The sequence below is a fragment of the Dioscorea cayenensis genome, chromosome 19 (assembly GCF_009730915.1).
Source record: "Dioscorea cayenensis subsp. rotundata cultivar TDr96_F1 chromosome 19, TDr96_F1_v2_PseudoChromosome.rev07_lg8_w22 25.fasta, whole genome shotgun sequence".
Lineage (NCBI taxonomy): Eukaryota > Viridiplantae > Streptophyta > Magnoliopsida > Dioscoreales > Dioscoreaceae > Dioscorea > Dioscorea cayenensis.
The window spans coordinates 4,995,541-5,022,025 of NC_052489.1; the positions used below are offsets into that span (position 1 = coordinate 4,995,541).

At 34.2% G+C, this 26,485-nt stretch overlaps 4 protein-coding genes and 1 pseudogene across 4 annotated transcripts; all 5 read right to left on the minus strand.

The window, feature by feature from the left end:
* Nucleotides 1-623: 623 nt before the first annotated feature.
* On the minus strand, nt 624-3,759 carry LOC120283894 (myb-like protein X). Its single transcript, XM_039290691.1, has 2 exons — nt 3,389-3,759; nt 624-2,544 (listed from the first exon to the last, which is right to left on the minus strand). The coding sequence occupies exons 1-2, from the start codon at nt 3,587-3,589 to the stop codon at nt 793-795; spliced, it is 1,953 nt and encodes a 650-aa protein (XP_039146625.1). The 5' UTR covers nt 3,590-3,759; the 3' UTR covers nt 624-792.
* A 2,466-nt stretch (nt 3,760-6,225) lies between these two features.
* Nucleotides 6,226-11,222, minus strand: LOC120250487 (transmembrane protein 184C-like). The gene is made up of 5 exons (XM_039259309.1): nt 11,012-11,222; nt 8,538-8,849; nt 8,329-8,451; nt 7,204-7,494; nt 6,226-6,591 (listed from the first exon to the last, which is right to left on the minus strand). Exons 2-5 carry the CDS (start codon nt 8,829-8,831, stop codon nt 6,385-6,387), a joined length of 915 nt encoding a protein of 304 aa, XP_039115243.1. The 5' UTR covers nt 8,832-8,849; nt 11,012-11,222; the 3' UTR covers nt 6,226-6,384.
* A 796-nt stretch (nt 11,223-12,018) lies between these two features.
* Nucleotides 12,019-15,905, minus strand: LOC120250542 (probable serine/threonine-protein kinase PBL21). Its single transcript, XM_039259365.1, has 6 exons — nt 15,349-15,905; nt 15,020-15,274; nt 14,762-14,940; nt 14,585-14,664; nt 14,354-14,501; nt 12,019-12,498 (listed from the first exon to the last, which is right to left on the minus strand). Exons 1-6 carry the CDS (start codon nt 15,809-15,811, stop codon nt 12,154-12,156), a joined length of 1,470 nt encoding a protein of 489 aa, XP_039115299.1. The 5' UTR covers nt 15,812-15,905; the 3' UTR covers nt 12,019-12,153.
* A 445-nt stretch (nt 15,906-16,350) lies between these two features.
* LOC120250262 lies at nt 16,351-21,822 on the minus strand (annotated as a pseudogene).
* Nucleotides 21,823-22,485: 663 nt separating this feature from the next.
* Nucleotides 22,486-26,146, minus strand: LOC120283645 (leucoanthocyanidin reductase-like). Its single transcript, XM_039290352.1, has 5 exons — nt 25,970-26,146; nt 25,717-25,857; nt 25,006-25,243; nt 23,183-23,386; nt 22,486-23,102 (listed from the first exon to the last, which is right to left on the minus strand). Exons 1-5 carry the CDS (start codon nt 26,129-26,131, stop codon nt 22,774-22,776), a joined length of 1,074 nt encoding a protein of 357 aa, XP_039146286.1. The 5' UTR covers nt 26,132-26,146; the 3' UTR covers nt 22,486-22,773.
* Nucleotides 26,147-26,485: the final 339 nt, after the last annotated feature.

Here is a 26,485-nt window from a genome sequence, read left to right on the forward strand (position 1 = left end):
AAAATTTTGTTGATCATATATGCACAGTTCTGAGTATTAATATGATCTACTTTACTTCCATTATGTTGCCTCTCTTGATTAAAGTTAACTTCATGCTAGATTGATTGCTGCATACTGAAGAATATTGATGAAAACCAGAACACATTTCAAGATCAGGAAGGTGATATTTGGTGTCCTTTTTGTCTTCCTGAATTGACTTAAGCAGAAGCGTCCTATTTAGGTCCAACCTTGGGGCAGTTAGTGGTCATTGAATACAAATAGCGAGATTTTCAACCTTGATTTAATCATACAATATCAACTGAATATGACTGCTGTGACCAGAGCCTGGGCTAAAACAACCTCAACATGAATTGAATTTTGCTTATTGCTCTTTGAGATGCACATTGTCAATGAACTTGCTATTACCTATAAAAGGCACAAGAGACAATACTCAAGAGTCATCTGCACATGGTTTTTGCCCTTACTCAAGAATCACTGAATGGGAATTTTGCATGGGAAAGAAATACACTTTAATGTTGTCATCTCCAATTAGATTGACTAAAAGTTTAGGTTTCTACTGCAGTTAAGCCATTTGACATAAATTTTCTTTTGCAGATTTATTGATATATGCTTTAATAATGCCTGCCACTACGGTAAATTCTACTGTCATAGCAAGTAATGTTTTACTGATAATACAAATTACATGATTCACAATTACACACACTCTTCTCCTCAGATAAAAAGCTGTTCCACCTTCAGGCATTGAGCCCTTGGCATTAGTTTGGCAAACCTCCAGACATTGGCTACTAGAATTCAGTTGTCATTGTTATTTTGTTTTGGCAAATCTTCCTGCTCTTGATTGCCCTCATTATGTAAGGCGTCTTTAATGGAGTCATCATGTGTGATACCATTTGATGCTTTCCTCAAATCAACTGTGGCATCATCTGTATTGCTGCTAGCCATGCTATCTTCATTCTCCTGAGAACTATCGTGTGCATCTGATAAACCATTTTCAGAAGCTACTTCAGTTTGTTCCTCTGTCTTTGCAATTTCATTGGTGTCATCTTCATGTTTCTGTGAATTTTCAGTTTCATCCAAGTTTTGAGTATTTTGCAACTGCTGGTTGGTAGAATCCATGCTTTCTGTTTTAGCGTCTATCATATTCCTCCCGGCTTCATTGTTGCTTTCATCAGACTTTGAGATTGCTCCATTTTGCATGCTTTTGCTGGCATCTTCACCATAAGCAGAATTTGAAGTCATTACTGACTTCCCATCATTTATACCATCTTGTGATGCATTTTTATCATCTTTTTGGCTTGATTCTGCTTGCCTTTCTATGGTTTCAGAGCTATCTGGCATTTGGGGCAGATTGTTGTTCAAAACTGAGCCTTCTTTATCATTCAAGCTTTCATCTTTTGTTCCCTCATTCTTTTCTGAATCTTCTGAGTGCCCATTGCTATTCGTCTCTGGTCCATCTTCTTCCATAATAGTCATTCTGTGTTTTCTACCCTTGGTTTTGTTCCTTCTATGATGCCGATGCCTCATTTTAGGTTCATTGCCTTCAACAACCAAATTTGGCTCCATGGGAGATGTTTGCTGTTCATTCCCATCTGGAGACTTCTCTTGCCTTTCCAAGTCTGTGTCTTCATGAACTTTGCTTTTGTTCTCTTCTGTAAGATTAACCTCCTTAAAGTTAACAACTTGCCTGCCTTTAGATTCCCTATCTTTAGCCTCCGAATCAATGCCTTCTTGACTGATTTCACTTGCTTCTCTTGTTTGTTCACCACCATGAATATCTTTGATCATCTCGAGCTGCTCTTTGCCCATGCTTTTTGCATTTTGATCAGTGTTAATATTAGCTTCATCATTCACCTTCGCATCATCTGCATTTGTAAGGAACTTGATCCATTGCCCTTCTCTGGGTTTAGTCTCCTCTTCTTTACCTGCAATTCCATTTGCATCTCCAACCTGTCCTTCCTTGGGCACTTCTTTTCCTTCTTCAGAGTTTGGAAGCTGTTCTACAGACGCATTTTGTGTGGTTGCATCTGCTTCATGCTTGTCTTCTTCTGCAGCATTGTCACTTAGAGTGTTACTTCTTGGAGTATTTTCATCTCCATGCTTGTCCGCTTCTGTTGCATTGCCATTTAAAGTGTCGCCTCTTGAAGTATTTTCGTCTTCATGTTTTTCTGTTTCTGTAACATTGTTATTCAAAGTGTCATTTCTTGAAGTATTTTCATCATTATGCTTAGATGAATTTGGATTCATTAGCTGATGCTTCATTTCTTCTATTTCGGCTTCTTTCTCCTTCAATAGTCCTGTTAAAGTTGCTATTCGAAGGTTTTCCTTAATGGATTCTGCTTCCTTCTCCATCAATGCATTAATCTGTTTCTGTTTCTCGTGAAGGGCTGTCTCCATCTCTTTTTGTATCCTTCTGAGGTAAGCTGTTGTGACTTGTGATTCTGTGAGTTTGTTGGCAAACTCCGTTTTTTGAGTTCTCAAGGTGAATGCCTTTGCTTTCATGTCTTCCAATTTTCTTTTAATTTCCTTGGAGTGATCTTGTTCCTTCTGTTGTCAAGCAAGAGGAAACAGAAACAGTAAATGCTTTTGTCTGCATTACATTACACAAGAATCAATCTTCTCTACTGTGTTTGTTGGATGTGATTCTAGGGAAGTAGGCCATATAGTGAACTAAGGTGTCTTAAATTGAGAGCAAGGATTGTGAAATAGGAAAACTACAGAAAATTTCAACGATAATTATAGGTACTGCTTTCAAATTTAATGAGCATGGCTAAGTATATGGCAGCTTGTATGTCTGCATATTTGTATATATATATATATATATAAATCTTTTGAAGAAGGATATCTGCTCACTATTTTCTTTGAAGAGGGCATTGTGTTGCACCAAACATATATTTTGCAAATAGATCTTGAAATTGATGTTTTTACAGAAAATGTGAAAGTTAGAATTTCCTTTATAGCATGATTATAATGCATAAACATTTATGCAGAAGATCACCAAATATGAACATTTGAACTTTTCTGAATTGACTTTTATTTTAGGTGCACAACACGTTCTGCAGGAATAAAAATAGCTGCTGCTGAGTACAACAATGTTGGTGCATCATATCTTTAAAATGAGTTCATCCAGTTTGCTTTTATGTTCTTATACTTGCAACTTCTACCATTTTATTTCTGCTTTTAAACTCCAACAGAATCTCTAGATACCATGACTCTACCTGAATTACTTGGGTCTTTCAAATTTCAGTCATTTGTTCTTTTCTATTTACATGTTACACATTATAGCAGAAATTGATCTTAATTGAGTTCATGAAACAAGGAGAAAGAAGTTCATTTGGTAGTAGCAGCAATTCTAGTAGTTGCACAAGGTAGCATGTGTTATTTTATTTACCTGCAGGAGAAGCTGGATAGCAAGAAGCTGTTGATCCTTGTCTTGGAGAAGAAGACCAAAGACGCGCCGCTCCCTCAGTTTGTTCAAAAGCACAATGCTCAGCAGTGCCGCGCCTAATGCCAGCAACAACAGCATGCCAAAAGGCCTCTTCCTGTTGCCGGACCCTGCCATGCTGTCCTTCAGCTTACTTCCAGGTCTCATGAACCTTCTTTCTCACCCTCTGTTTATTCTCTCTTGCTCTATATTCAGGTTATTCAAAGATTGCTTCTATTCTTTTTTGCAACATCATCAAGGAAGGCTTTTTCTTTTCTTTTGTTTCAAATCAAGAAAGAAGCCAACTGAGGTATAATGTCTTTATTTGACTTGTTGAACTGGTGCACAGATTTGAAATATTAAACTTATGTGTTACTTGGTGCATGTTGCTGGTTAAAACATTAAAGTTTTTGTGTAGAAAGGGGTGATCTTTTTTTCTTTTTCAAGAATGTGAGTTGTTAATTGTCCTTTATTGGTTAAATAAGTCAAATATAGTTGTCATGCTTGCAATGTGATGGAGTTTAGCAGAGATGAGAATGCATAGAAGGTTGATACTTGATATATTATATTTTGTTTGGTTAATCTTGTCCATAGATTTGAGACATTAAAAATTGTTTAGAAAGTGTTGACTGACCTTGTGAGGTTATTTGGAGTTACTTATTAGAGAAAATGATCAAATGTATTATAGTGTTATTAGTTAAAATGGTTCAGAGATTTGAAACAGTGGACTTTGTTTAGAAAGAGGTGACTTTTTTGTTAAAAATATTATTAGTTAAAGTGAGGAAATATAGTAGTCATGCTTACAATGAGAAGGTATTATTATAATGAGTGAGTTAAAAGGGTACAGAGATTTGAAACATTAAACTTTTTTTTTGGTGATGAGTGACTTTGTATTTTGTGTTGGTTAATCTGTTAAAATAGTCAAATATGGTTGTCATGCATGATGCATGCAAAGGAGAGATGAAGATGCTTTGAAGGCCGAAAAAGGAAAATTATAATGTGAGTTTAAATTAGGTATAATACTCCTCACCGTCTCTCTATTTTTCAAAATATATCCGTTTGGTCCTTCTACCTGTTTTTATGTTTTATTTTGTCCTCATACTTTTTTAAAATATGCCCTATTGGTCTAGGAGCAAACGACTGTCATATTTTAAAAAAAGTAGGGGATTAAAAGTGTACGTTTTAAAAAAATAAGAAACCAAACGGGATGTTTTAAAAAAAGTAGGAGACTAAATAAGCACGTTTTTAAAAAATTCTCCGTATCTCGGTCAGGTCATTAGATGACAAATATGACAAACATTGGCTCTTGGACTAATGGTCGTGTTTCAGAAAAAAAAAAAAAAGTTAAGGGATCAAAAAGGCATAAAAACTAGTAGAGAGATCAAACATGCACATTATAAAAAGTAGAGGGATTGTACAGAGTATTACTTTTTTTTAAATTATATATGAATTTTGACATATACGGCAATATAAAAATCTTATGATTACAAATTTACCCCTGTTACACATTCTATTTGTATATGTATCCTTACCGATCAAAATTTAGAAATGCTTGTGAATTTGAATCAATATTCTAAAAGCATTTGTGAGCCCTCCCTCTTAAATCCTTATTAATATATATATATCTTAAATTTTGAAGGGTTCATGTATGTATATAGACCAAAACTTAATATTGAATTTTATAGGGGTATGTAGGTAAAAAAAAATACAAAATAAAACATCCACCATAAGATGCTTGCATGTGTATTAATATCTCTGAAGTCAATCAGATGCATGAGGAACTTAAAAATAATCAGATGCATGGAAGTAAGTGCATGAATATTATTTTTATTATTTTCAATAATTTTTTTAATTAAAGATGCATGAGCTCAGAGTTGACTTGGGAGTTAAGGATTGGTAGAGCGCATCCTTGCCACATGTAGTTTTAATGTTTATATTTAATTTTTAAGAACTGGTTAGTGGCTTATTTTTAAGAAAAAAAAAAATTATATTTTTTTATGTGCATTGTTTATTATTATTATTATTATTATTATTATTATACAAATTTTAAACCATTGGGCACTAATAACTGATCTTTAGATTGTGTTCAGATTTTTGTGGTTTATTACTTAAAATTTCATTGCTCAAATTTGAAAGGGAAAAATTTACCGCATAATTTTTTTCCAAAATAATTTGATATTATCAGGTAGATTATTTAGTAAATAATTTGTTTTATGTAAACAACACGCTGTATAATAATTCAAAGATTTAGAAAAATATAGGATTTTGATCGAATTTAAAACAAAAAATAATAATAAAATTGGGCCAATGCGTTCAAAATCTGTTGTATGTAAAAAAACTCTTGAACATTTTTAGTATCTTATACAGATTGATTGATTTAAAGCTGATGCTTAAAAAAACCCCTCATTTAACATCTTAATTTCTTAAAGTCATGTATGATTTTAAAAAGAGAAATTATTCATATCATCCCTCTAAGATCAAAAAGTCTTTGAACTATTTCATATCCCAAAAAAAATTTTCCATTTAAAAATAAGATTTTTATTTACCAACCTTCAAAAAAATAATAATAATAATTACTAACCTTCATGATCATCCATTCAATTAATTTTAAATTTATGTTACTCACCTCACCATCAAGCAATAAAATGATTTTTTTTTAAAAAAAAAAAAAAAAATCCTTTGTTTGTATATATGCATTAATTCAAGCAATAAAATGATTTTTTTTTTTAAAAAAAAAAAAACCCTTTGTTTGTATATATGCATATAAAAATACACCCAATGCTCCATACTTATATTCATTCATGTTAAAAGACAGAAACCCAAAATCTTATATGAACATTACAATTAAATTCCAACTCTTCAAACAAAGATTTCTTTCTTAACACTACCACTACAATTACATCCATATTAGATTGAAGTGAAACTGTGGCTCAACCAAACAAAAAAGAATAACAAGATCTCACTCAATCATTCTTCTTGTCATGTTGAGCACTGCCTCCAATTCCACTGTATGGAGACACATGGAATGCATATTGTTGGATCACAGAGAACCCAACCATTTCTATTATTACCAACATATTCTTGATGGCTTCTTGAACATGCTCAACATCCAACCAGAAATGGTGAGAATGGATCACTCCTGCTGCAGCTAAAGCATCAAGTGCAACCCCCTGCCAAACAACGGTGCTCGATATGTTATTATTGATTGCAATATAAACCTTAATGTGCGCCGTTTGAAGATGTTTATGCCTTTTCTAATGTTATAGCTTGTTTAAGGTTAGTTTGTTCTGTTTTTCTTGGTCTATTTTGACAAGTATTTTGCCTTTTACTTTCTTAGTCACAAATCATGTGGTTATAATGGCTCACAATTAGTTTCTCTTCTTTCATAGCTCCATTTTGACTAAAGCATGACCATATTAGATTTAAGGTAGTAACTAGAGGTGATATCTTTTTGGAAATTTTATATTAGTGGCATCATCTACTTAGACTAGTTATCCTGATTGGTGTTTGCTTTATTTTACCAGTACAAGTAAAACACATGACTAGAGCAAATTAGTTGTTTGCTAATTGTTTATTACTGGTACACTTTTTACAATAATCAAAACTGAAATAGGCAAAGCTATGTATCTAGCAGAATTCTTTTTGTTATAAAGATAAAATATGGTTTTAGTATGCATGTCATTGCTACAAACATGATGTCACTAAAATGTCATGGTAAATATATTTTTACTTAATAATATGTTGTGCTGATTAAATTTTGAGAATTGAGGTAAGAAATGCACCTGCCAAAAGCAAAAGAAGACAATCCCTGTGACGCACAAAAACTTTGACAATGGCTTGTGGGGTGCTAACTCTTTTGCAAAGACATGGTAGAAGAGCACCAATGCATACAATGCCATTGAACAAGAGATGTTCAATATGATGGTAAAAGTCCAGCTGACCCAGCTAGGGTAGATCCCAAGAAGTTTTAAAGTTATCATCAGAACAGAGCAGACTGGCCGAATAACAACAAACTGCCATGTCCAATACTTGAGAAGTTGCAGGGTGTGATGCTCAAGACGAATTCTTCGCGGCTGTGATAACACAATCACTCATTAGATTTTATCTTTGATGGCAATAAAACTTTACATTAATCCAAATATGCTTTTAGAACATCATCAGTTGAATTGATAGTAGAAGAGGTGCAATGCTAGCATACAAGGTTCCAGATTATTTCTTTTGACCATCAAGATATGTTGACGAGCTGATCTACTTTTAATAAATTTCTAAAAACGCAAAGTTAACTATGAAATCTAGCATGAATTCCCACTTCTGGAGTTATGGTTTCCTCAGAAAGTATAAGGAGAGACGCTGCCCTAACAGAAAAGGTCATCCATGAACAGTTCACCTTTTGGCTCAACTCTGAACTTGTTATCAGTCCCTTAACGAAATAACAAACCTGGGAAGTAATCTAGGTTATGTGATAGAAGTTGTTCAACGTGATAAAGCTATGATGCTTAAATTTAACAAGCTACCAGTTTAACCACTCCAAATTAACACCCCACAGATAAATCATATACTACGTGAATATAACACTTAACAACATTAATTCATTCAACAAACAATTAAACACTGCACAATATATGATCAAATCACAGGCAAATCATCATCATTCAGTTCACAAGCAATGTTTGTTTGTCCTAGTTGTCTTGCTTTTGTTCACAATTTTGTCAAGCAAGTGCTTCAAGATATCTGATAGGTGGCAAATTTCAAGATTCAATCGTCACAATTTTATAGTGTCTAAGTTAACAATCAAAAAGATGCACAAGCATAATGTAGGAGCATGTATCTCACAATGCAAAACTGTTTCTATGTTAGAAATATGCAATATAAGTTAAAAACTGAATTCCTGCAGAAGTAGCACTTACCAGAAAAAGAGACACTGGGAAAGAATGATGTATCTCCCTCCCTCTGATTTCATTTGGTACTATATTCTTGCTTAGTGAAATATTCAAGTAACTGTACATAAGTTCCATGAATTTAGCAATCACCTGTAAATTGCAAAAAGAACTCATAAAGAATTCTTATGTGAAAAACTACACATCCCAAAGAAATTGATTAGGCCACAAAGACCTACCAAAGCTTCGTAACATTGCTTCACGCAATGCAGAAATGTGAAGAGTATTCTGCTGCCTTGAATGTCTAACAAGCCAACAAAGGAGTCAACAGCATATAGAGGTGCCATAAGCACGATGATTATGATTGCCATCTGCTCCTTGGGGGTTTTCCAATAGAAAAGATGCTGTGTAATCAGCTGCACAGTAAAATGCAGTGAGAGCATCACACCGCAAGCTGCTCCAAGCAAAGTGAGAGTTTCGGCATCCATGGTTGATAACATTTTCAAAATATCTACTTCTGGAGAGTTTAACATCTTGAGCTCAGAAGGCACCTAGAAAAACACAGGTAAGCAATGCCAGGATATGGAGATCCAAATATAGCAACTATAAGATGATTCTTGACTGCAAAGCAGCAATTTTTGATGTCAAACAAATATATCAGGGGTTAAAAAAAAAAACCTTTTATGATTGGAAATGCACTTCCCGCTGTCTAATATAAATTTAACTTTGTAAACACAAAGCACTATGGGTCAATTACTAGGTAAAAAGTGAAGCTGTTCAGAAGTGGTACATGCCCTCATCAAGTATTGTTTCTATTTTTATATATTTTTTCAATAAAAGGATAAAAAACATGAAGATACTTTTTTAGGAAAATCAACAATTAGCCTTGACAAATCAGATCCTTCAAAAGTAAATTCATTAAACAGAATTAAGTGTATCAAAGGTGTTGTTTTAATAAAATTTTCAAATTTAATGTGTGAAAATTCATCAATAATTCATGATGGTGAAGAAGAATGTGAAATGTGTTATATTGAGTAATTGAGAAAATTCCATCAAGACAAATTTACAAAATAAAATGACAACAGATAAATTTATCCACAAATGGAAAAAAAACATTAAAAAGGATGAGAAATAATGCCAGAGAAATGGAAATGTCAAACAGGCGGTGGTTCCAAATCTATGATTAATTCCACTAGAAAAAACTCAAATTTCAGCGTATTCTCAAGAAATAACAGGTAATTATGAAATTGGATTTTACACTAAAATTTTAAATATCAAATTTAAAATTTTAATTTGTGGAATTAGAAGTCCCACTACATCAATTATGCACTTCATGCCGTTTTACAATTTGTTCTTGATATTGATAGTCCAAACTGAAATCAGCCAACAATGGTCCTACTTCTGGCTTCACAACATTCTGGTGCTAAGCCTTTAAACTTCAAAGTATTACACACCAATTTAACTCAACAAGAGTATTGGTGGAAACCAAGAGACTCATACTAGCGTATTAATATCCTTCAATAAAAACTATGCTCAGCATTGTAACCACATTCCAATAAATCCAAAAATGATCTCACAACTATCATCAAGTTCGACAATGCTAGGTCCTCTAGGTAACACTCACACCATAGCATATCTTTTACCTAAAAGATAGTTCAAACGTACGACAAACAAATGATGGCCAAGCCAGTTCATGGCATACAAAATGAAAGCATCTAAAGAGGCTAAACGCTATCACTCATGTGATGGGAAAACTAGAAAAGCTAAAAACTGGCCAAAATCCTATGAGACACCACACTAATAAGAATAACAGTGGAAAACAAGTACAAGAAATTCATGTTCAAGAAGGTCATGTAAATAACACAATTATGAGGGAATGCTACGCTACATCAAGTGATGGTTCAGGATTTTTCACAATAGACACATGGGTATCTTATTTTTTTCACTTAAACCACTTGTGCCCACGAAAATAAATTTGTTTATAACTGCATACTGCAGCATGCAAGAAATCCATCACAACTTCCAATGAGAGAAGTGATTTAAAAGAAATGACAGATAACTAACTTAAATTATCACCAAACAAGAGATGAGTTTATTGACGGATCATAAAAGTTATCAGACCATCAATAATAAAAAAAAAGGCCAAAATTTTAGAAGTTATCCTTCATAATCAAAAGCTATAACAACATCTAGCCCAACTTCAGTCAGTATTTTGCCAAGAAACAAACACACACACACATATATCCATGAGACCTCCAATAAATCACATGAATTTCTAAAACCGATTATGTGGAATAAATGGATGAATTACCCACAATACTTTCAATACCAAACTTGCAGAAAATCACATGTTTGGGAACACAATCGACAAAACCTAAACAACAAACAAGAAAAAAATCACCTCATAATCGCAAGAGAAAACAAGAACAATTTCGAAATCACAAAAACTCAATTCGATATACATACAACCAAACCTAATTTCAAAATCTAGCATTCCACGGGATCTCCGCACAAAAATCTTAATTTTAACCCCAATTAAAAACTCACGAAATTTATCATCATCAAACAAATTCTACACTAAACAACACTGTTTCAGAAAAAAAAAAAAAATCAAAATCGCAAATAATCACCTCGATTGGGAATACAACAGCGGGCAAAAAACCAAGCAACAAAGAAAGAAAACAAAATCAAAATGAATAGAAAAAACACTTACAACTATGGATCAAGAGAAGAGACGAGGATCGGAGAACAAAGCGGAGAGCTTGAAGACCTGGATCTCAAGCTCTCGATGGCCTTCTTCAATGGCGGAACGGGAACCCCAGGTTTGACCTTCTTCACTCGCTGGTCTCAGTCCTACAACACGACCGAGAACGAAGAGACTTCTGAGAACTAACCGTAGCCGTCAGAAGCGACTTTGAGATTCGGGATGAGACCCATCATATTGGGCACGAATCACGATGTAACGCTGTCCCTGAAAACATGGATTTGTGAGTTTGTTATGTTGTCTTTTTTTGAAGGCTTTGGATTGATTTTAATTATTTTAATTACTAAAAAACAATTCACCGTCCTAAATTTAGGTGTTCCCTAAAAATATTTTCTTAATATATAATATTAAACAGAAATATTAGATGTTAAATAAAAAAATAAAAAATAAATAAAAAATAACTTATTAAGTAAAAATTTATATATTTACATGTAAACACGTAATGTTAAATAAAAACTATAATTATTAAAGAGAAATATATATTGTAATGTAAGATAGAATAAATTAACGGAGTAATAAAAAAAAATGTATAGACTAAGAAATTCAAATGTCAAAAGAGTTGTTTAAAAAGTTTTAAAACTTTCAGAGGCTAAAAATAATTCCTCTTTATTTATATAAAAAATCAAAAAATTAATTTTTAAAAATATTTATTTATGTATATGTAGAGTAGTGATATGACTTTATTAAATAAAAGAATTCATATTTCATCCAAAGAAATAAACTGTAAAGAATAAAAAAAAAAAATACTCGAGTACCACTCAAAGTAAACAATTAAATATAATAAAACAGAAGGCGAAAACATGTAATTGTTCCCTTTTCAAGCCTTTGAATTAATTCTAATTCTATTATTTATAGAATGGATAACAAAATTTAAGACAATTTTATTAATTTATATCAATTAATTTTAGAAATATTTATTTCTTTTATATATGTAGAGTATTAAAATGGATCAAATAGAAGGCCAAAAACAAGCATTTACAGAGCATAAGCTGACTAGTTTGATCCACAACAATGCTTTCCCTATTTCTTATGTACAAGTACAACATTAGCATTAGTATATGAAAGAAAAATGGCAGCCAAAAATCGGTAATTTATCGACCATAAAGATCGTCTTCTTCGGTGTCGGAGACCCCGAGCATGGCAAGAGCTACATGGCTTCTCATGTCGAACTTTTCCGAAGAATTATGGGACTGAGAACCATAACCAGAGAGGAGACTTTTCTTCGTGAATTCAGACCAGTCGTTGCAAGTTTCGTCGCCTTGTAACATTGAAATGACCTTGTCAATACTCGGCCTTGCTGACTCGTCATTGCTTAGACAAGCTGTTGCAGTTTGAAGCACGCGGCTCATTTCATTCCAGCGGCGCGAGCTAGGTTTCAATCTCGGATCAACCAGCTTACTAATAGCTTCTGCACCTTGCTGCAGATATGGCTTTGCCTGTCAAAGCAATGATGTTATTTATCCAAGGATGTAATACAACTCTAATGTGAAAAACTAACAAATGTAGTTTGCCATCAATGTTCACGCTCTTTATTAGTTAATGTGATTGATCATCGATTTATCCAGCGAAGATATCAACATGGATTAGAAGATAACTAGTACAAAGAATGTGCCAGGTGAGAGTGTGTGGATGCTCAGACTCACAGATTTAGCACATGAGATGTCTACAAATACAAAATTATAACCATGTTGCTGTATACAGATTAGGAGACTTGGAAGGAATGATCACCCCAAGTCGACACATTCACAAGCAGCAACTGTCATCACACTTCAACTTTAGTAATCCCACACCATGGTTTCTTGGTGCATATTTCCTACATTTATATTCTTCCAAGTCATTTGCTTCAGGGGTACTTAGACTAATACACAGCAAAGAAGATCAGTAGAGGCATCTGTCCTAAACATGGTGGACTAGGTGAATACAACCATCAACACTTTAGTACTCAGCCAAAATATTATATACCAGACATATCTGAGCTTTCAATGCTTTCCGTTGAACAAGGCAAATAATTGACTTAAAAAGAGATATCAACGATGTAAAACAAATATTGAATGCAATAGCAATCAATACACACACACACACAACAAAAAGAGGTCCAATGGACAACCAAGTACACAGTCTATAGGCATATAATTAGCTGGACACTGTAGGCCTCTATATGAGCAAGAGACTCTCAAGTCTCAACCTGCCTTAGTATGTACATGTGTTAGGCTTACCTACTTGTCAAATTAATTCATAATTAGAACAGAAACAACCATAAGTCAAGGATACTCAAGTAATTTAGTAAAAAAATAATTGTGTTACAACATCACAGAGATGCTAATGTCCAACCACTGGTAGCAAATATAATGTGAAGGTCAAAGTGGACACTTGAACAAAATGTCAAAAAACTTTTAGAAGCCTCAAGTTGCACTAAATCCTTGGATAGATCCGGGGGATAACCTAACCACAACAAATGCAACACTTTGGATCTCTGCTACTCTTTCTGCCTTGACATCAAAAGAACCAGACACTTTGGTAGGAGATGATGGGATTTGGTCAAGGCTAAGCAATATCCCTTATTAACTGAAAGCAGTGTGACATGACGGGAAAAGTCACAGAACATAATTCATATTGATTATAGGTTGTTGAATAAGTCATCAGTTTCCTCCCAACTACTCAAGGATAAGAATTGAAATAAAACACTAAAACTTTGAAGGTATAGTTACATACCAGTGGGTCCAGAGACACTTACATATTCTCTTGAGATCAAGTTGTAGCAGGCATGCATTTCAGGTTTTTTTTTGGACTGCAGTAAATAATTAGGCTAACTAGCGAAAAAACATTGGGTAGAGGACAAACAAAGCAAAAAATAGGAAGGTGGCATTAAAATTATGGACAAAGGAGATCTGAGCACTAAGGTCACATCAAGCTTTGCTCTATAAACAAAAGTGCCTAGTCTATCTCGGGGAACTCATCCAATTGGTAATCCCATTACAAATTTTCTCCCCTTTGAATTCTAGCCACTAAGATTCAGAGTGGATTCACTGTAAATCCGAGGACTATGCTCCATTGGTCAATTGTAAGCAGGTTTTAACTTTAAGAAGTCCCTATCTTCTACCTTGAGCAATCAGCATAAGGACATGCAGGCATGATATTATAATAATTTAAGCAAATTCCATGGCTCAGTCGTGATCAAATACTGCAGGTAGAGAGAAAGAAAATTCATGTCCAAGCTAAAAAATGAAGGGAGGGGGAAAAAAGGGGAAAACATAAACACACCATGAATGGAAAGGGATTTTGGATACCTACCCACAAGACTAAGTTCTCATCTCCCTGAGGTCTAGTCTGGTCAATCGCTTTCCGTCCGGTTATCAGTTCCAAGAGAACCACCCCCAGTGCATAAATATCAGTCTTGTCAGATAGCTTACCATGTTGAAAATACTCAGGCGCCAAGTACCTGCAAACTCAACCATCAAACAATAGATTAAACATAGTCCCTAAGTTTCTGGATAACCAGATGAATTGAACTCCAGAGCTTACCCGAAAGTACCTTTGACTGACTTGCAAAGGAAAGGCAATGAAGGTCCATGGATCCAGGTTGCCAACCCGAAATCACAGAGCTGAAAGCAAACAACAATAACACTAGCAAATGAAGCCATACATAACCTGAATACACAAATCAATGAAAGGGGGCAGCAACATGGATAAAAATTTCACCTTGGGAGTTCGATTAGAAGAGAGGAGGATGTTGGAAGGCTTGATGTCTCTATGAATCACACACTTATCAGTACCATAATGGAGGTGCTCCACAGCCCGAGCCACCCCAATTGCCACATTGTACCTCACCTCCCAAGTTAACACTTTTACCTTTTTCTTCTTATATCTTCCCTTGCTATCTGAGAACCAAAAACAAGAGAATTGAATTAGAGCGCATACATGAAGTATAGCAATGAAAGAAAGAAAGAGAAACCAAACCATTGAGATGGAGATGACGATCAAGGCTTCCCCCAGAGACATATTTGTAGACAAGGAAGAGACCTTGAGGATCTACACAGAAGCCAATGAGGGGAACTACATTTGGATGACACAATGCGCTGGCGATCATCAGCTCTCGGCAAAAGGCCCTGCTGCTCTCTTTCCCCCTCGCTTCCACTCTCTTGATCGCCACTGCCCTCATGCCAATCCTCCCTCTGTACACCCTGCTCAGCGCCCCTCTCCCCAACTCCCTCCCTGCAGCATCAGCAATCAATCCAAAGAGCTCGAAGTCAAGGAAAGAGAGTGAGAGATAGAGAAGATACCGATACCTCTGGAGAAATCATGAGTGGCAGCGCGCATCTCGGAGAAACAGAACCGCGCCAGCGACCCAGCAACAGGCGAGATACTCCGCTCCACCGAATCCACCCTCGTGCCCTCATCCTCAACTCCACCACCCTCCGGGCTCACCAAAAGCAGCACCGCCGCCGCCTCCGCCTGGCCGCCAAAGCTGAACCTGAACGACGAATTCAACGAGTCGGCGCGAACATCAGCGAGCAACCACGAGTGATTGTTCTCAGAGCCACAACCACCACCCTTACTCCGCTCATCCTCTCCAACTCCACCACGCCACCGCCGCCGCACAGCGGTAGCAGACGAGGACAAGAGGGCAAGACTCCACGCCATTCTTCTCCTACATTCGGCTTCGTCTCCATGTGGGGAAGCTTGGATGGTGCCAAGATTCCCTGCTCCTCCATGAGCTTCGAGCGTGCTTGAGCTCATGATGCATCCCATCGATGGCAAGAGAAAGATGCTACCTTTGTTGCTTTGCTTTGCTTTGCTTTGTATTATATATAATATAGTTGTAGGTAGTAATGAAAGGAAAGTAATAATAAAGGGTTCAACAGAAGGCTATAGCTTTAACTTGTTAAGGGGTTTTTTATATATTGTTTATTAACTTGTGAATTACTTTACATTATAATTTAATTTAATAATTAAGTGTAACATGGTTAGTGAGAATAAATAAAATTTTATATATATTAATCTAATATTGTCCAAGTCATTCAAATAATTTTGATTTAAAAAAAAATTTTTTTTTTTGAGAGTGTTTACGAGTTAATATCTCATTACTTTTGTCTTTTGAGTATGCTTTGAGATTTGATTTCAATTTTTTTTAAACTGAATAAGGGATCTGGTGCTAAAAGACGAAAAATAACATCAATATAAAAAAATTAATAAGATTTAATTAATAAACTTGAAAATTCAAGAGCTTGTAACTTAAGTACAAGTTTAAAAAGTGATATTCATCAATGTGTTTTTAACCAAAAAATCATCTAAAGTTCCATTTCATTAGTTTATATAAAAATAAATAATAGATTGAAATCTGAGTCCATAAGAAAAACAGAGGTTGTCATGTCACCATTTCTGCAAATATCTATGTTTCTAGAAGAAGTCGGGTTCGGTGACCAGACCGTCTTGTCCAACCAACAACTTGACTTTGATTCTCACACCGTCATGCCAAGTGGACATTTCCGTTACCATTGAACTGAGATTTAGACCAATGCATGCTAATGAGAATAATAAAAACCTAAATATTGTTAATATTATAACTAAAGACTAGTTTTAAGGTCATGAAGGGTGAGCTAACTCCTCTAGATTTTTCAACTATTAAAGGTTGGTTATTATTTTTATTTGATTAGTTAAACATTAGCACACTATGTATTTTATTAATAACAGTATCTTTCATGATAGCATATATAATATAATGAAATTTAAATTAACACTGTACCAGAGAAATGTGAACAGAGTAGGTTCTAATGAGAAACATGCAGCTGTCATTGCTATGATATATAATGAAATTTTAATAGTTTAGATGAACAATGTACCAAAACAATGTGATTTGAGTTATAGATCTAATGAGAAACATGCAAATGTCATTCTATAAGCATTGTTGTTTATGGAATGGCATCCTGAAATTTGATTAATGAAATTATAATTTCGACGAACAACCTAACGGAGAAACATGCAGTTGTAATTCTATGTTTTTGTTTCTAGATTTTAGTCTTCTGTATCCTGAGCTTTGATAAATGAGTAAATAATTATAAGAAAAAAGAAAAGGGAAAAGGTGTTCAGATTAGTAGAGTACCAAGGTTCTTCGGCTTTCTGAATGGTTGATTCATTCTATCAAATCTGCAAGTTTAGAATATTGATGTTGAGAAGGTGGCACAATAACTTGTCGTCTTCGCTGATGATGTAGGCAGAAGATGATGCTTGCGAGTGAGATAAAAGAGTAAGATTGTTGTTGTGTTATCTTCATCCAAAAGTACATTCTCTAATGTCTTGATCCTTGGGTAGAGTTTGGGTAGGACATCAATCATATCAACCTGAAATATAACACATTGTGTTGTGTTAGAAAATTAAATATCCATGTGATGGAACAGGAATGGCTTCACTGAAATGCTTGTGCATTAATGAATGATGGACCAGATTGTATGCATGCCAATGGTGTTACCAATCTTTAGTCCTAGTTTGGTGTTGAAGAATCCATAAAGGTGGGGACACAAATCAAGGGGAATTAAGCAGAGCATTAGATAATTTGTGATGGCTATTAGAATAATTAGAGAACTTTTGTACAGTGGTTGTGTTACTGTCTTACTGCAAAGCAAAAAAAGCAAAGTGCTTTCCATGATCTCAAGGTATATGTGGAACTGAAAATTTAATTGACTTGATGTTGTGGAGTCATACCAAGAAGCTGTCAGCAAAGTTCTTTCTGATCCACAAGCTGGTAAGTGCTAGTGCAACAGCATATTTCGCAGCTGGATCAGTCTTGAGAGCCTTGAGATAAAACTGTTTTGCCAGATGAAGATTTAGGGGCTGACCTTGACCATGATCATGCATGTATCCAAGATTGAACATGGCTTGGGCATTTGATAGAGATACGGCACGCAGGTAAGCCTTTGCAGCACGTTCATAGTCTGTTGCTGTACCCTTCAACTCAAAACTACAGAGAATTAGTCTAGAAGCAAATGCAGGATTGAGAAACATTTGCTAGCCAAAGATGGAATTCAGTTTTAACAAATAGTTGTAATTTCTTCAGATTGATCACTTGAAAGCAAAATAAAAGCAATATTTACTAGTAAACCCGCATTCTTAGCATGTAGCAAGCCACATTTATTGTATGCAGGTGAGGATAGGATAATTAATCACATAAATCATGCATATGTATTGTTGTTTGAATTATAAATCATGCTTTTGCCCCACTACTGTAAGCAGCCTAGTGTTGGGAGAGAACTATATTAGTTGAACAAACAAGAATTTTAACATTTCATCATGGACCAAAAGCGTAGTTTCGGTAAATAGCAAATACATACCCTGCCATAGTAATAAGCATCTCCAATGGCCAAAGCAGCATGATCATTACCCTGATCAGACGCATGCAATCAAAAAGCATGCTTACGGAGATCCCTTTCTGTTTCTGTACAAAAGCCAGATTCTCCAATGCACATACTGTGTTTTCCTTATCTATGGAGTATCCATGCAGCATTGCTTTGTGCTATCTCATAACCTAGTTCTGCCATTCTGGAGTACAGTATTAGGGCTTTTCCCACATCACCTTTCAAGTATGACTCCAGAGCCCACTTTAAGAGTGAGTTCCAAGGTCCCTTCTCTGCCACATCTTTGAACCAAGTTGCAGCCTGAAAGAATAGAAAAGAGATGCATCAATAATTTAAAAAAAAAGAACTAAAAGAAATAGTGGGCAACAAGAAGTCTGCAACTATTGAAAAGAATCAATGAGAAATATTTTCATGTATATCAGAGCATTAATGGTTTCTTAAAAGGACAGCATAGGATATCAAATTATGGATCATATCATTCCTTGATACAACTGCCAAAAAAAAATTCAGAAATTGCAACTAAGAAGTCACTGAAAAAATCTGAGCTATAACATGGCCGATTTCAAAACTTATCTCTGATCTTGGAAAATATCTTCAGTAAATAACGTCCTACCAATTATAAAAGCAGAGGTTAAAACTAGGCAAATATGAATTTAACTAAAAATATCAGTCTACGGAAGAATTATAGCATGCTGAACTTATATTGAAAAATAGAAGATGCAACAACAATCCTACGGAAAAGCCTCAAAGTTATCCACATGTTAACACATGGTAAAGATGTTACATTGGCACATTACCCGGTTGTTTTGTCCAAGCAGTTCAGAAGTTCATAGATTCTAAAATATTCTTAGCTTAGTTGGAGATATATGGAGTTATTTTATTTTTGCATTATCAATATCTAACTTTTATGACCTCAAAGTTTCCAACCTTACTTTTGAAGACAACACATGCAAGACCCTGTTGCTTGATTTCAATCCTAGTGGATCCACTCATCCATTTCCAATGCAAAAGAGCTAACAAAGCTTTTTAAAATAAATCAATTAAAGCAATGAATAATGATCCAGTTTAATCCAAGCAAGGTTTTGAAAATTAGAGCAGCAAATTGCTGGGAAGAGAAGTTGCGAGCATATAAAAGTTATTTAACCTAATATGGAAGTAGAGAATAAAATAGTCATACCATCCGCAGATTCTTCCTGACACCAATTCCTTTATGATACATATTTGCCAATTGGCAAGCAGCTTTCTGGTTGCCGGCATTAGCAGCAAGAATGAAATGTTTGAGAGCTGCAAGGAAATCTCTTTCTACACCAACACCATTCAAATACAGCAAGCCTAGGTTATAATGTCCTCTGGGTTCCTTATTTTTTGCAGCCTTCTCAAAGTATTCTTTTGCCTATAAAATAATTTTTTCAATTAAATCCAGGAATTCCTGAATTCATAGGAGCACAAAATAAGCCATGGCATCATGAACAAATTAAGAGCCAGAGAAACCCGTAATTTTCCAGACTGATAATAAGTTTAATGCATTATTTTGTTCGTAATTCAAAAAAGGAATGTAAAGGGTTGACAAGGAACTAGTTTCGTGATGTACATAACAAATCTGTGACCGAGACAACCAAGCTTATATTGCATAAACTTGTCAAACAACATTCAAACAAGATATTATTTGCATCCAGGCGCAAAAAGTATCAAAATAAAACAGCTATTTTATCATCTAATGAGCTGATAAATATCAATGAGCAAAATTCTAATTCATACCAAACAAACAATACAAGCATTGAGGTAACCAAGAGTACACAGCAACTCCTCTGGATGAAAGCCAAAGCAATTCAATGGAATCAAACAAGCAGAGAAACCAGTGTTGGTATATTGATGAGTCTAAAGAGGAAAACAAGTTGGCAAGGGACTACTTTGGAGAAGTTTATATCAACTCCAAAACCGTCAATATAGAGATATCCAAGCCGATATTGCATTAATATGTCCAAAAACAATTGCATTGAAGCCTTGAAATTTATCAATATAAGAAACTGATTTTACTTTTAAAAGTTTAACTACTGTCACTGTTAAAAAGCAATGAGCAAAATTCCAACTTAGACACAATTCACCAATACAAATACTAAAGTAACCAAGAATAAACAACCGCAAATGTGAGACAAAGCATCTTAAAGGAAACAACAAGGCACAGAAAAATCAATACTTGTTGAACGATTTGAAACCTAATTAAATGACTCAATTATATGACAGTCTCTCACATCTGTACAACCAATAAACTAGCCAACAGTAAGCACCTGCAGATACAAGACAAAACTTCACAAAGGAATCAAAAAGGTGAAGAGGGACCCTGCAATTGTTGACTTATATCAAGCTTAACTAAAATCATTAGTTTGTTCATTGTTTCTCATACGTAATCAACCAATGCCAAAGCATCAGAAAGGAAGGAAAAAGCCAAAGATAAACCAGTAATTGTTAAAATGGTTTCAAGCTTAAATGCTCAGAAGGATCTAACCATGGTGAAGTTCTTCTCAACTCCATAACCATTGAAATCGAGATAGCCAAGCCCAACGAAAGCAGAGTAATTCTCATCCAACATGGAGAGCAACTCAAAAGCCTTAGCATAATTCCTCTCCACCCCAGCACCACTGGCATACATCTCCGCCAGCAGCTCAATCGCCCTAGGTTCCCGCTTCTCCACAGCCTTGGAGAACCAGTACAGAGCTTTGACATGGTCTCTCCTCAAACCTCTCAATCCGTAGTAGTACACCGACCCCATCCCGGACATTGCGAGGGAGTTCCCACTGCGAGCTTGGCACTCCATTATCTGAATCTCATCACTCATCTCTCCCATCGACCGCCTCAATTCCGATCTATTCTCCTCTCCCCTGTCATGGATCCTGACGAAATCAATCAGCGGAGGCTCCGTCCACAATGGGAAGCTCTCAATTGCGGCCATCGCCAGCTCCTCATAGTATCTCGCTGCCTCCTCATACCTCTGCGCACCAAGCCATAATTCTCAACTATTCTTAGGTCAAGTAAAAGATTGAGGAGTTCTAGGGTTGGGAACTCACCGCCTGGCAAAAGTGGACATAGGCGAGGATCACCTTCGACTCCAAGCTACCGCCATTGGCAGCGAAGTGATGGTAGATGAAAGCCTTCGCAGGGCTCGACTCACGAATCAATCCACTGGAGTGGAGAAACGCAAGGGCGGACTGCTCGTAGGGGCAACCAGCGGACAACGCGGCCGCCATGGTGGTGGAATCGCCGGAGAGGGTTTGAAAGTAGAAGAGCTGAGATCTCGAGCATTAAACGGCGCCATGACAAGGATTCGATGCCGGGTTCCTCACCGGCGGTGAAGGCACGATGATCGGAGTACGAGGAGATGCCAATGAGGTAACCGGCGACGAGGAGGAGGAGGACGGAGAGAGCTCGCCGGCGAGGCATCGGCGAGGAGGAGGGAATAGAGACTTTTAAAGGCGTGATCTTTCGAAAGAGACGAAGTGAAACACTTATCACGTGTGTTCTCACTGAACCGTGTAACTATAGCCGTCAGATCAGACTCGATTTGAGATCATATCTCGAGGCATATTTGAATAATTTTTTTTTCTATTTTATTATATCTTTAAAATTTTATTTTTCATAAATGTCAATTTTAAAAAATAATATTTAATTTTTTTAAAAAAAAAAAGCAACTCCCAATTTTTGTTTTTTATATATATTTTAATTTATCTGTGTAGTAACTACCTACGGTTATAATTGAGAGGTTTTGAATTCGCTTCTATTATAATTTATGTTCAGGTCTTTTACGGGAGTTCTGTGTAAAGATTATCTTTTATTCTCTCTTTTAGGGTTACATAACTAGGGGTCATCCTCAAGAGGTCAGTCAAGTCATCGTAACTAGTGCACCTTCATATCAGTTTATTTTTTACTTTGTCTATTATCCACTTTGTTAAAAGAAGAAAAAAATATCCATAAATGTAACTGTTCCTAATTTAAATATTTCCATATATATAACAACATTATTCATGCAAAGATATTGAATACCACAAACAAATTAAAAAAAAAACATAAAATAAAAGCTTAAAACACAAAATAAATATTTTATTAATAGAGAGAGAGTCTACAAGATAGAAATACACTTCATGATAAAGGTACTTACTAATAATAATATATAAACCACTCCACATAATATATAGTTCATAAGCTCTCTATATATGTATCAAACAAATCCCCCTAAAAAGTACAAAGACATCACTTACTACATTAATTAGAAACAAAAAAAAGCTTAATTAATTGCAATCTCAAATATAAATAGATAAATAGATAAATAGAGATATATATATAGAGAGAGAGAGAGAGGTTCCAATTTCATGCAAAGGTGGCAGCATGGCCATTGTTGTTGATAGCATGAGCTTCATCAAGAGCTTGAGAAACAGTATTGTTGTTGATGAGCATCAATGGCTTTGCAAAGTGTTTGATGTTGTTGTTGATGTTGTTGTTGTTGATGTTGTGAATCTTGTTCTTGAGAGTGAGTGCAAATTCATCAAAGCAATGATCAAGTGTTTGGAATGTGATCTCTGGATAAAGCTTGCAAGCTTCCAAATCATGTTCTTCATCAAGTGAGAAGTTTGTTTGGCATCCATTGAAGAATATATCATGAGTTAATGCTGCAACTACACTCTCTGGTATCTTCATTTCTGCATTTTTTTTTTAAAAAAAATTAAATTAATCAATTAATAAATAATTAAAATAAATAAATAATCAAATGAATAAAGACCTGCAGCAATGGAGAGAAGATGATGAGCAGTGATAGTGAGTCTTGGGAGTTTGTGACCAAGTTTGGCTTCCCATAAAGAGGCCATTTGGTTGATGTTGAACAGGTTTGAAGGTGGTCTGAAATGAATGGCTTTGTTCAGTGTTCTTGGATCATTTGCTGCCTTCACTGTGATTTTTCCAATGTCCTTTCCACTCACAAAATAAGCTGAAAATTTTTTTTCAAATAAATAAATTGTTTTCTTTCTCAACTAAAATACACAAAATTAAGTAATTGTTAATATGAAGTTTTAACTAAAAATTAAATAAAAAAAAATTTATAGAAAAACTAAGTTATCACTTATAATTAACCTCTTTCTTAATTTTAGACTGTAATGAAATTAATGAGGGTAAAAAGTTAAAACTCAATCTATATTTTAATGATTTTTATAAGTTAATTTTTTTTTTAAAGAATAACTAATAATCTCACATATTATATTTGTTAATTAATAATATATATATATATATATCATCCAACAACTTATTTATGACAGGAAACTTATTAATAATAAAAACATAAGTTGACTTTTAACTCTTTCAAAAAGGGGTATAAACAAAAAATAATAATTGCAAGGGAATTTATGAACACACACCCAAATAATTATGTGAATGACTCAGGTGGAGTTAGATAGGTGTAGTTAGTGTAGTTCACCATTGACATTGTGACAAGTGTCCCAAATATATATAAAAATATAATAACTTTCATATAATGTCTCTACTTTTTTTAAAAATTACTCATCTCATGCCACATGTCAAACATCCAATGGTGAACTACACTAACTATACATATCTAACTTCACCTAAGTCATTCCCAATAATTATACCACCTTATAAAGATAAAAAAGTATTTTTTTTGCATCCTCTACGCCATTAAAAAAAACTATATTTATTTATAAATTATATGTATTATTATTATTATTACTACTTTTTGATAAAAATATGAATGTGACATAGACATGTATAAATATGGAGTTAATTTTTTAACACATTTGTGCTCTTGCCCAGTATGAGTTGAGCTTTAAACATGTCTCTTCAATATGATAAAAATACCTTACATAGTGATCCGATGTTAATAGACCTAGAGGTCATTGACAGTAAACATATTTATTTACTTATTTATTTTTTCTAAGACTAAAAATAAATTTATATTTTAATAAATTTTATAAGTGGAATTTTAAAAATATCTTATAAGAGCCTTAAAAACAAAAATAATTTATTCTGTGATTGGCTGCCAAACTACCTATCTAAAATTATAGATGGAATAACTTATCTAAACTTCTCCCATTCTTTCTGTCTCTATCTACCTATCAATTTCTCTAGAAAACATACTTTATTATTATATAGAAAATATGGTAGAACTTGGAAATGGAATATATATATATATATATATAATTGGTTTTTGACAAAAAGAAAGCCTATTCTCATATTACATTATAGTGTGTGTGTAACAATTGAATATAATTCAGAATTCTAATTAATATTATAATAATATCATTTTAAGTTTATATCAAACTAATTTTATTATGTTAATTCTAACTGTTTTAATTTCCAGACCATTGGTTCAAAGTAAGAATCTCAAATATTGCAACGGTTGGAGAAACATCATAGTTTCAACATTATATTTATGTTTTTATTGTTATTTTTGCATAAATTCAAGTATGTTAATCTCTAACAACATAATGATACACAATATTTATATATAGATAAATTACATAATTATGTTAATTGTAATTAATATAAGTTTTTAATATTATTAATGTGACGTGAAGTAGTTGATGAAATAAATACCTCCAACGGAGCCATCTCCGTAGATTTGGAAATAATCCAACGGTGGAGTGACCTTAGACGGATGTATGTTATTGTAATATGGCCAACTTGCAATGGAGTTGCAGCATATATATGTATACGGTATTCCAGTTTTTTCGATGGCTCGTCTAATAAGTCTTTTATGTTCATAAAAAGTCAAACCCGGCTCAACTGGGTTTGCCTTATCAATGTCGTGGCCAAATTCTGACGGCAAAAATCTCTGTAAAATAAAACAATTAGTACTAGGTTTAGGTTTGAAATCATTTTGTACGAAATAATATTTAGTTTAATAAATATGCATCATAATTTTTTTTTAAAAAAATATATTTATTAATATATTTATTTAGATAATTATGAAAGTTTGGTGGGTACCGTCACGGGAATTAGAGTCTTTTTTTTTTAAAAAAATTATTAATAATATCAATCATTGTTTCATGGCAGAGAAAATAAATTTAAACTTCAATCACCTTCAATCCTAATATAAATAACTGAATAAAAATTAATAATGTTAGTATTTTTTTATATATAAAGTTTTTTTCTAACATTTATTTTCTCACAAATTTATTAATTTTTAATAAACAATACAGTGAGACTATAGCATTATTAATATATTAACAAAAACCAATGAAAACCAAGATAAGAAATAACAATAAAAATAAAAAATAATTGAAATAAATAATTACTGAGGTTAACCTTAATTGTGCCAACTGATTTAATAGCTTCAATGAGGGCAATTTGGTCAAGAATATTCCCACCACCAGTGGCACAAATCACAACCTCAATATTATGCTCTCTCAACAACTTCTCCATCATTTCTTTCTCAGCAAAAGAACCCTGTTGTTCATATTCAATATCCAATTAATTTTCTAAAAAATCAAAAATTAAAATTAAAAATATATATATTTCAAAACAATGCATTTATAAAAATAATTAAAATCATATCAACCTCAATAATTGTAGCTCCTTTTTCCTTAAACATTTGGAAGGCAGTCTCAGAGTTAGAACCAGATCGACGGAGAAGAAATGTCGGAATATTGCTCTCAAGGTGAGCAGCCGCTACAAAACCTCCGATGAAACCTCCGGCACCGATCACAAGTGTGTTCGACATTTTCTAAAATTGGCACAAAAAGGAACAACAACAACACAATGTGTGAGCTTCCAAAAATTTTCCTTTGTGTGATTCTTGAGCTATTGCACATCTCCAACAAGGATGGGGGGTGACCTTTATAACAACCATTGTTTGGCTCAAAAAGGGCCGGGTTGATTAAAGTTCAGGCCCGAAGCCCGTAATTTTTGATGTAGTAAATGACATGATATTTATTTAGAAGTGAGACCCATTAAAAAAATTTTATTTGATAGAAAATAAGGATGATATATTTTTCATAATATGTTTTTTTATTATGGTTTAGTTTGTTTTGGAAAAAAGGTGGGCCCGTTTGAAACCCGAATTGGTAGTTGTAAC

What these genes read in the sequence shown, in the direction of transcription:
- LOC120283645 (XM_039290352.1), bottom strand. Translation starts at nt 26,131, where the DNA reads ATGTCGAACACACTTGTGATCGGTGCCGGAGGTTTCATCGGAGGTTTT. An exon ending in AAGGAGCTACAATTATTGAG is followed by an intron (nt 25,858 to 25,969) that starts GTTGATATGATT and finishes TATGAACAACAG; the next exon opens with GGTTCTTTTGCTGAGAAAGA. An exon ending in CGGAGATGGCTCCGTTGGAG is followed by an intron (nt 23,387 to 25,005) that starts GTATTTATTTCA and finishes AAAAATTTTCAG; the next exon opens with CTTATTTTGTGAGTGGAAAG.
- LOC120283894 (XM_039290691.1), bottom strand. Translation starts at nt 3,589, where the DNA reads ATGAGACCTGGAAGTAAGCTGAAGGACAGCATGGCAGGGTCCGGCAAC. An exon ending in CTATCCAGCTTCTCCTGCAG is followed by an intron (nt 2,545 to 3,388) that starts GTAAATAAAATA and finishes GCTTGACAACAG; the next exon opens with AAGGAACAAGATCACTCCAA.
- LOC120250487 (XM_039259309.1), bottom strand. Translation starts at nt 8,831, where the DNA reads ATGTTAAACTCTCCAGAAGTAGATATTTTGAAAATGTTATCAACCATG. An exon ending in AGCAATGTTACGAAGCTTTG is followed by an intron (nt 8,452 to 8,537) that starts GTAGGTCTTTGT and finishes TGCAATTTACAG; the next exon opens with GTGATTGCTAAATTCATGGA. An exon ending in TCTTCTTTTGCTTTTGGCAG is followed by an intron (nt 6,592 to 7,203) that starts GTGCATTTCTTA and finishes GTTGTTTGGCAG; the next exon opens with GGGGTTGCACTTGATGCTTT.
- LOC120250542 (XM_039259365.1), bottom strand. Translation starts at nt 15,811, where the DNA reads ATGGGATGCATCATGAGCTCAAGCACGCTCGAAGCTCATGGAGGAGCA. An exon ending in CACTCATGATTTCTCCAGAG is followed by an intron (nt 15,275 to 15,348) that starts GTATCGGTATCT and finishes CTGATGCTGCAG; the next exon opens with GGAGGGAGTTGGGGAGAGGG. An exon ending in TCAGTCAAAGGTACTTTCGG is followed by an intron (nt 14,502 to 14,584) that starts GTAAGCTCTGGA and finishes TTGAGTTTGCAG; the next exon opens with GTACTTGGCGCCTGAGTATT.